The sequence below is a fragment of the Bidens hawaiensis genome, unplaced genomic scaffold (assembly GCF_021521415.1).
Source record: "Bidens hawaiensis isolate Kalapana, Puna unplaced genomic scaffold, B.hawaiensis_p1.1 tig00049260_1, whole genome shotgun sequence".
Lineage (NCBI taxonomy): Eukaryota > Viridiplantae > Streptophyta > Magnoliopsida > Asterales > Asteraceae > Bidens > Bidens hawaiensis.
In genome coordinates this window covers 79,132-88,915 of record NW_027498830.1, presented here as the reverse complement: position 1 = coordinate 88,915, position 9,784 = coordinate 79,132, and the positions used below count along the sequence as shown (strand labels likewise).

Genomic DNA, 9,784 nt, shown 5'->3' with positions numbered 1-9,784 from the left:
TCACCATATTGCGCGAGTATCTTACTAGTATTATTAATTCAAGTTCATATCTTTATATAATAATAATAATAATAATAATAATAATAATAATAAAAGTAGACATAAACAAATTAAAATAAACAAACATAAATAATAATAATAATAATAATAATAATAATAATAATAATAATAATAATTGATGTTTGGGCTCACATGTGATTCCTCAATCCTCTAAGAAATCCACCCCCATCTAGGTGTCATCTTGCAATTGTTTGTTTTTGAAATTAAGAGTATATATGTGTCACATTCTTATGCTTCCAAATTCCCCGACAGTTAAATTTTCGTCAAATAACCTTAACTTATATTTTCACTAAAACTAATTTCAGATATCCGTGAATTAGTACTAGGGAAAAACAAAATACTTGGAAATGAGCAAAATTTGAAAAACTTTGGTTCAAAATTTGAAATTATTAAAATAAGGTGTTTAAATTGAGGATGTTACATTCCATCTTATCATCGTCCACATCGTGTATCTGAGTGTGTGTAAGGGTGTTTCACTCTCTAAGGTCTTGATATGGCTTAGCAAAGAATATCCTTAAAATACTTCTACTTATATACTACTTTAAAGTTCTGTGGTTCTGTCCACCTTCTATGTTGAATGTAACATCCTCAATTTTAAACACCTTATTTTAATAATTTCAAATTTTGGACCAAAAGTTTTTCTTTTTGAAAGCATGTGAGAACTGAGCAGCAGTAACTCGCATATGAAGTAATCTGCACCCAATAACCCATAAGTAACAAGTGAGCGATCGGACATGCATCCATACCAACTGCTTGTTATTGCCCTCACCGCCACCTACATAATTGCCACTATCTATCAGTCTTTGCCGCCACTAGTGCGTATTGTTGGTTGTGAAGGAGGCAACTGGTAGGTGAATGATAGATTTCAGTTTCTTTGTGATTGTCACATCTCAATGTGTCACAAATTTCTATCAGAATCCATTTCCTTCAAATTCCAAATATTTATAACAAATTCCAATTTGTCTTTTCACTAGTTTTGTCTTGTAAAGGTAATAAAATTAAAATTTCAAGATCACGTTTTTATCATGACCAAATAATAAACTTATTTTTCAAAATCACAACCCATCATCAATAGATTTGTAACCAAATAATAAAATTAAATTTCAAAAGCACATTTTTTTTCAATGAACAAAAAACAAAATCAAATTTCAAAATCATAACCCATCATCATTAACCCCTCCAGAAACCATAAAACCGTTGCCGCCACTACGGCGACAAAGAAACCACCATTCACAAAAGGTTATTATAACTTGTCAAAGATGTAACCAGTTGACAGTGATATCTAAAGTACAAAACACAATCTTTCAGATGAAAAACAACAGTAATGCTTTCACATGATCTCTACAAACTAGATTTCCATAACAAAGCATTGGACTTTCGGAACTAAGTCACAAGCCTATTCCACGATAGGGACTGATCCACCAGCTTGCAGGATTTGTTGCTCTAACTGCATCGTATGCAAAGAGTAACAACGTAAATTTAATCAGCTCCAAGGGTTATGTAAATTAATATCTTGGTAGTACGCGAGCACAAATTTAACGTACCCTGAACAAGGCTTCAAGTTTGTTCCTAAAGAAAATGTATTCTTGTTTCACTTGCTGCAGACACCGCAAACACCTGCAGCGATCACATGCCTTCAAATTAAGCATACTTTGACTTGATGTCGAATGAACATCTTTTTATTTCCGAATCGATACAAATACATTAAATGTTTGAGATAAATTCCGTATCAATAATCTGTACCAAGACTTAGTGTAATATAGGAAAAATAATCGATGTTAAAAGTTTGAAGAGAATATGTAAGAGATGTGAATTCGACAATATAAGTTTGACCATCAAAGTCAAATGACCACATATAGGAAAAAAGGTGTAGAATTTAGAATCATTAAAATCCTTGAACTAATCTGCTTGGAGACCGTATACAAGGACAATGTTTTTTAAATGAAGGGTATTTTAAACATCTGACTACCACTTAAAAGCATTTTTGTAACACCATGAAGCGGAATCTTATGCTCTCAAATCAATATCTTTCAGTTTCAGAATTGATACAAAAACAATAAACTTTAGAGATAAATTTGGCATCTGTACTAAGAACTAGATAAACTAGTGTAATTGAGGAAAAAAGATCGGCGTTAAAGATTTGAAATGAATATGTAAAAGTTATGAGTTTGACAATATAAGTTTGACCATCTAAGTCAAATGAAAACATATAACATTAAAGAGTAGAATTTAGAATCATTGGCTTCCTTAAAGTAATCTGATTGAAATCATATGTATCACAAGGAAAACGAAACTGGGAATTCTCAAAACTTACTAAAAATCGATGACATATGCAAGAATCATGATTTTGAATCAAGGGGTATTTTAGAAATTCGACTAATGGTCAAAGATGTAATTTAACTTCAAAAATGACGATAAAAAAACATTGAAAATGTGACTCTTGTTTTCTCAGATTGAGTAAATCTAAGACCTTTAACACATCAAGATTGCACATAAAACCCTAGATCAAGTATCTTATTAAAATATACAGGGGTAGATCAGTAATTTCACTCTTGGCTCAATGAGAAAAAGTTACTCACCCGTCAAGATTTTTTGCCTCACAGAAGCCTTTAAAATGAACGCACACATTTGTGACCCGTTTTGCCCCTATGCTGTCACACCAAATTACCAAAAAAAATAATCAGAAAAAGTATCAATATTGTGTATTCAAATCACAAGATTGTCATCTTTCTAAGCATAAATCGCATAAAAAGCAAACTTTAAAAAAAAAATAATAATGCGGTCTAATACCTCGAACTGCTACCCTTGAACTGATGAGCATGAGCATCAACCTGTTTATAATCCACATTCCTCTGTTGACTTTTTTCACCGAAAGTCAAACCATAGATCATAATAAGAAACATAATCAAAAATTAAAACCAGACAATAACAATAATAATAATAATAATAATAATAATAAATAACTTACAGAGCAGTTGTCAGATTGTTAAGAAGCTTGTCTGAGTCCTCAAAGTACATAGACACCACCTCAGCCACAAAGTCGGGATTGCTCTCGTCTTGCAGTTTCTGAAGTTCTGTGAATTGGTTATCGAGATAACCCTAGAAAGACACATAAAATAAAGACTAGTAAATTAACATTTCAAAAAAAAGTTTAAAACTTTATTACAATTGTCACGTTAGAAAGGCGTTACACACCTCGTTATGCAGAGATGTTGTGTAGTCAATAAACTGCCTTTGCAACTGAAGAACCGAAGACATGGTTTCTTGAAATGAAAGATTATCTGCAAAAGTAGCAATCTTGACGGCTTATATCTTATAATTTTACATACACATAATTTATCAAAAAATATTCTTTTAATGGTGAAAATCGACCCAAGAACTTGGGGTTTCCACAAGATCGCTTGCGCGATTTCCTTACGTCTAATTTCCATTTCCACCACTAAATTTATAGCGGAACACCACCACATTCAATAGGCTTTATTTATCATTTTTCATTATTCAAATGGTTACAAACATTCTTTAAGTTATCATAGATATGCAAACTCATCAAATTTGTCTTGATAATCTTGATAAAACTGATTAAAACATACTTCTTTATGGTATTAGCAGCAGACAAACCAATCTTGTACTTTCCACCATGACACACAAATTATTGAGATATTATTGGGTCCCACACATATCAAGATAACAACCAAGAACTCAATCAAACATCTAATAAAACAAACAAATAAAATAATAATAATTTGCAACATGGGTATGGAGATCTGGATAAAGTTTACAACTTTCTTGTCTAACCCTAACCGATCTAAATTTTGAAAGCATAAAACCTATTTTTTACTATTATTAGACAAAATCGGATGATTAATAAACAAAATTCATATAATTCAGTAAAGGGTATGTCTTAAAAGGTTAAAAAACATGGTAAAAGTTGCAGATTTGAGAGAATAATGATGTGGGTAAAGGTTGGAAGAGTTACCGGAGGTGACGGTGGATGCCGCCGGTCAAACTGCGGCGGAGGAAGATGGTCAACGGAGTGTGGGACTACCAACCAACCAGAAATAGAGCAGCAAGGAAGAATATATGTTCAGGGTGGATTTGCGTCTTGCTAAAAATGGAAAAAGGCCCAGATTGTGAAGGTGATTTTTTATGGGCTTGTTGTTAGGCTCACTTTTTGGTTTTAGTGGGCCCGGAAACAGGGAATGAAAGCCCGAATCTCTCGCTGGCGAGTAGGCATGTACAAACCGGTTATTCAAAAACCGGTTAATTTAATTACTGGTTTGTGGTTAACAGTCGATTAGCCGGTCAGACCGATTCATTTTGGTCGGTACTAACCGGTTTTTTTTTACCCTAACGGGTAAATAAGCGGGAAAAAATGGTTTGTAATCGGTTGCTCGCGCATTAACCATTAGTGGGTTCAAGTGGTTATGTGTGTGAAGTGTAAAGTGTGTTATCAAATATGTCACATTACGCATTAGTGTAAGGGTATTATGCAATATGCACCCTCATAGTCCTCAATACTAAACCACGAAGAAATATACATAAGAAAAAGTTCATCGTCAAGGGTTATTATGTGCTTTCATGATGTTGGAAAGATTTAATATATTCTTACTGCACCTTTAGAAGAAAATATTCATATACGAAGCGGTGATGGATCTAGAAGAAAAGTTGAGAGGTAGTGTGGGCTAAAAAAATTTGTTCAATACATAATAATGTATTTTGTCAAGAAAGTTGAGGGATACCGGAGGCCACCCCTCGGCCTATGCTGGATTCGCATGCCCCTGGCATGAAAGTTTGTAAGGAACCGATAAGTTGTAACAAGAGGTCAGTTTGAGAGATGCAAACTTGAAATAAGTTCATGGGGTAGGCCTTGTTCCCATATTAATGATCTATGAGGGACACTTCTGTTGAATGTGTTTCAATACGAAAACGATACATATTGACATTATAAATAACAATGATATGTTATGTTGCTGACTACTCAAATATATACAAACAATGGCATGAAATTTTGGTAAACCTTCACCCTTATTCAAATTGGTATCACCACTATATAAATATAATTTAGAAATTTTTTGTATGCATTTTAGTCCGATGTCATGACTACCTTCATTAATGCTATAGATTGCGGTGTTATTATGAAATACGCATGGAAACCTATTATTAGTATGACTATCAAGTGGTGAAAATGTGAATTATCAACATGATCGGCAGCACAAAAAACTGAACTAAACAATATGTGACAAATGCATCGCAAAAACGCTACTATCTTATATAAACACATACAATGGATTCATGACTTTAGAGTTTAATGTTATAGCAAGCTAGAAGCCGTTATGAAAATGAAATTAAAAGGAAGCGTACTGAATGGGATATTACTTAAAAATGTGTAACTAAGAAAAATAACCCTTGTTTCTCCAACAAACTATAACAAGGCATGATGCTATAGCAGATTAGCAGCTAAATGTCACAGACCAAATATTTGAATATCGAAATGCTTAATTTGTGTTGTAACGTTTGGGTTTGTTGGTTCATCCCGGACTTCATCGGGCATGGCCTCAGCGGGAAGGAAGGCGTACATGCCTAGTCGTGCTTGCATGACAAACGCATCGCTGGTTGCGAGCTGTTGCCGCTCGCCTGATGAGTCCAAGACAGGACGAAACCAACAGACCCTGATCATGAGCAGACCGATTGGCTGGCCTTCGGGCGTCACATGTAGTTTGAGAAGATAACTCCGTGACATAAAGCTCACTTTGAAAAACTTAATTGCACCACTTTGTGAACTTAAGTCTTAAAGCACGCTTTAAAAACTTCAAAAACTTAATAGTTAACACAAGTTAATATATTATAAGATATTTAAATAATAGAAATACATTAAAAATCTTTGCTTGTGACAAGCATAAACGTAACTAATAAGTTATATCATTTAAACATAACTTTTCATAAAACAATAGTATACATACAATAAAAGTAAATCTAGCAAGAGGCTAGACAAAAAATAAATGAACAATCACAAAGCAATAGAGAATGGAGAACAACATCACTCGTGTCAAGTAATATCTTGAAATCTAGCTCTATTTTTAATCCAACCAAACCAAGAAAACATAACTTGATCTACCATCTTCATAGGGGAACAAATCTTCTAGCGAAAAAGCCTCGCATTTCTCTCCTAAATAAGCTAAATAGCGGAGTGCATCAAAGAAGCCAAAAGGTTAAGAGGTTTATCAAAACGAGCTTGCTTCCAAAAAAGAAGATAGACTCAAACTAAGGTTATGCTCGTGAGCGATGGTATAAGCCTACCTAGTACAATTACCGGAGGATGATTAATGAACCCGCACCAATACCACATGCCAGGGCCAGCTCCGAAAATTGAAGAAAAAAATTGGGCAAAGGCGAAAAATATTACGGGCCTTAAGTAAAAGGAGTATTTTGCTGGTTTAAATAATTTAATTTTAAGGTATATTGGTTTTTATTAGTCCCAACTATTCCTTTTTGGTCCCTGCCGGTCCCAACTATTAAATTGGCTACTGACGGTCCTAACTTATAACGTATTTGTTTCTAATGGTCCACGACTAACAGAATCATAACACCGTTAGTTTCAGGTCGTCGGAAAAATGTTTTTGGCCGGAAAAGTCAAATTTGTTTGCCGGAAAACACCACTTGAACACCGCAACTACCACCAATTGACTCACTGCCAACCAACTACCACTACTTGAGTGCCATCAACCGATTTCGACGATAGTTTTAGGGTTTCCGACGACCTCAATAATTGGGGCTTTTACTAGGGTTCTTAAATGTCCGATACAAAGTTACCAAGATGTTTGGGACGAAATGTTGAGGTTTTGGGGAAAAAATTGAGTTTTTCGGCCAAAACTGTTTTTCTAGCGACCTGAAATTAACGATGTTAGAATTCTGTTAGTCGCGAACTATTAGAAACAAATACATTAAAAGTTGGGACCGTTAGCAGCCGATTCATTAGTTGGGACCGGTAGTGACCAAAAGACGATAGTTGGGATTAATAAAAACCAATATACTAATTTTTAACTACGCTTACTTGGTTATGATTTGGGTTGTAAAAAACTTTTGTATATAAATAGATTTAAACATGACTTAAATGAGACTAGAAATGACAATCTTTGTCACTAAACCAATCTAGTTGTTATGTAATTGAGTTTAAATATTAACTATATATATCGTTTTTCATAAAAATACATATAATTTTCTTTAAAAAAATCGGTCCTAGCGGGGTGTCAGGCCCGGGGCCGTCGACCCCCCCTCCCCCAACCCAACCAAATATTTGAAGATAACTCACATCCAAAGAAGACGTGATCCACATCTTCAATCTCTTTACAACACATAGAGCACAAACTCGAAGTCACCGACACTCCCCTCTTTGAAAGATTAATAGCCAAAGGAATCCTAATTCGATTGGAAACTATAAAAACGAATACTTGTACCAATATCGATATTGGTTAGGTTCATCACAAAAACTTTTACTAGCATGTCAGAGAAAAATAAATTAAACACACCTCCATAACTAGCTTTTTCTTAAAAAATAAAATTTAGAAATCTAAACTTTATGGCTAAATTGAAAGTACAAAATTGCGATTCATAAAAAGTGAAAACTATATTTAAACAAAAACCTTAAAACACATAACTTCAATTTAAGAAAAGAAAAGGAATTCCATAAACCGATCTAAATATTATAGTAACCCATTCAAAAAGAGAAATTCCATAAATGTCCTAACATGAATGATTGTTTTAAAAAAATACCATAATAAACCATTCAATTCCTAAATTGTTCCCTTAAAATATTTCGTAGCCCGGCTGACGGTTTCGAACAACCAATAATTAGAATCACGGTGTACCCCTAAACTCGGCAGCTCTGACCAACTTGTTGGCAATGTTGTCGTCGGCACTTGTTTTGGGTTCATTCTGTCTTCATCAACGGTGACCAACTGCAAGGAATTTTCACGTCAGCGAAGAGGTGTTTTTCAAAAAAAGTTGGCGGCGCATGTTTTCCTGTATTTTGTTGGTCGACTCGTTTCTCCTTTTAAAATCATCATCATCGATTAAAGTCCGTTTTTCGGATCGATTAACACCTCATATCGTTTCTTGAAGGGAGAGTGAGGAATTCATAAGCGTCGAGGAACATTGTTTGGTCTTTGTTGCGTAGTGGACAAATATGTAGATTTACGAGTAAAAACATAGAAAGTTAAAATTGATAATCAATAAATAACATTAACTTTTCCAGAGAAGAAAGCAAAGGGGTTCATTTGGCTAGAGTGGTGAAAGGCATTAAGGAGCTTGGATACTCGTAGATATTAGAGGTGGAGTTATGCTAGGTTAGCGTGGAAAGATTTGTGTCAGTTTAATCTTAACTTGTAATATGGTGGTATTGTGTTTGGGTGTTATGTTGTGGTTTTTTGTTTTTGTAATTGTTACATCTAACTTCTTGCTAGTTGTTTTTTTTTAATGAAACGTGCGTTTGTTGGTCATTAAAAACACAAATAAATAACATTAATTAATACAAACATGCCGACCCAAGGGAGGGGCGAGGTGGGCTACAGCCCAAGACCCGCTTTCTCTTAGGGGCCCAAAACGTTTAGTAACAAAAATATATTATCTATTATCTAATATATATAAAACACAAGTTTGGTGCCGCTAAGCCGCCATTGGGCCAATTGGCGGCACCATACCTGTCCATAGCATTTTTTTGTCATTCTGGTATCGTAACGAAGATAACAGAAGCTGACCAAATGACAATTCCGTTTTTTTTATTTGTTTGTTTATGTTCCGATATCATAACGAACGTGATGGAACCAGTCGAATTCTCATAGACTCAACGTCTCAACGCTCGGTTTTGCCCCCTCGAGTTTACCAGCCGACACCACCCCATTGGTCCACTCAATTTTTATATATTTTTTTCTCTTTTTTAGCTCTGTACCGTGACAAATGTAGCCTCGCCGAAACCGACCGAATTTGTCAAGTCACCGCCTTAATGCCTGGCACCGATAATGATTCGGTTTTACCACCGTCCAGGTTTACCGATCAAACACATGCTGTTTTAAAGAATTTTTTTTATATGTTAATTTGACGAATATACTTTTTATATGTTAATGGTGTCTGTACCGTAACGAACGTAAACGATACTAACTGAATTCGCGTCAACTCACCTACGTAGCGCTCGGACTTTACCAACGCCCGGGTTCTACCAACGCTCAGGTTTTACCAACTGTCCCCGGATGAATATCTAGTTATATATATATAATATCGTTTTAGAGAAACACTTCAATTAAATGCAAATAATGAAATGGAAAAAGGTTTCATTCTTGTTTCAAGAGCTTGCAAGTTCGAATCTTCACTTATTATTTTTGTAATTGTTTATATAATTAAATGCAAAACGAAACTAGGCTTATTTTTAGCCCCAAACACACATGCTTACTAAATTGCCCAACATAGCGATAACCAATTGTTGATTACTCATTTGCGATTTATTTTTACGTTTTATTTTTTGTTGTATTGTATTTTTATTGCGTCACCGACCTGAACCATTAGCCCGTCTGGATCATAATTTTACCATTACCATTAACCATTTAAATCTTTATTTGCTATTGAGAACGATATATTAGTGAGTATGGTCTACAAGAAGCTGATCGAAAGTTATGCTTTAAAAATGCTACGAGATTCACGATTCATTTAAGTATTTAAATTAAATCATTTTACT

General features: G+C 34.5%; 1 protein-coding gene across 2 annotated transcripts; it reads right to left on the bottom strand.

Annotated features, from left to right (window-relative positions):
- Positions 1–1,267: 1,267 nt before the first annotated feature.
- On the bottom strand, positions 1,268–4,165 carry LOC143597942 (histidine-containing phosphotransfer protein 1-like). Of its 2 annotated transcripts, none has more exons than XM_077076306.1 (7): positions 4,037–4,165; positions 3,256–3,341; positions 3,029–3,159; positions 2,851–2,919; positions 2,640–2,711; positions 1,605–1,677; positions 1,268–1,507 (listed from the first exon to the last, which is right to left on the bottom strand). In XM_077076306.1, the coding sequence occupies exons 2-7, from the start codon at positions 3,316–3,318 to the stop codon at positions 1,457–1,459; spliced, it is 459 nt and encodes a 152-aa protein (XP_076932421.1). In that variant the 5' UTR covers positions 3,319–3,341; positions 4,037–4,165; the 3' UTR covers positions 1,268–1,456. The 2 variants fall into 2 exon arrangements, with proteins under 2 accessions (XP_076932421.1, XP_076932422.1); XM_077076307.1 differs by having other exon boundaries at positions 3,256–3,357; positions 4,037–4,122.
- Between the last annotated feature and the right edge of the window lie 5,619 nt (positions 4,166–9,784).

What these genes read in the sequence shown, in the direction of transcription:
- LOC143597942 (XM_077076306.1), bottom strand. Translation starts at nt 3,318, where the DNA reads ATGTCTTCGGTTCTTCAGTTGCAAAGGCAGTTTATTGACTACACAACA. An exon ending in TTCAAGGGTAGCAGTTCGAG is followed by an intron (nt 2,712 to 2,850) that starts GTATTAGACCGC and finishes TTGGTGTGACAG; the next exon opens with CATAGGGGCAAAACGGGTCA. An exon ending in GAGGCAAAAAATCTTGACGG is followed by an intron (nt 1,678 to 2,639) that starts GTGAGTAACTTT and finishes TGATCGCTGCAG; the next exon opens with GTGTTTGCGGTGTCTGCAGC.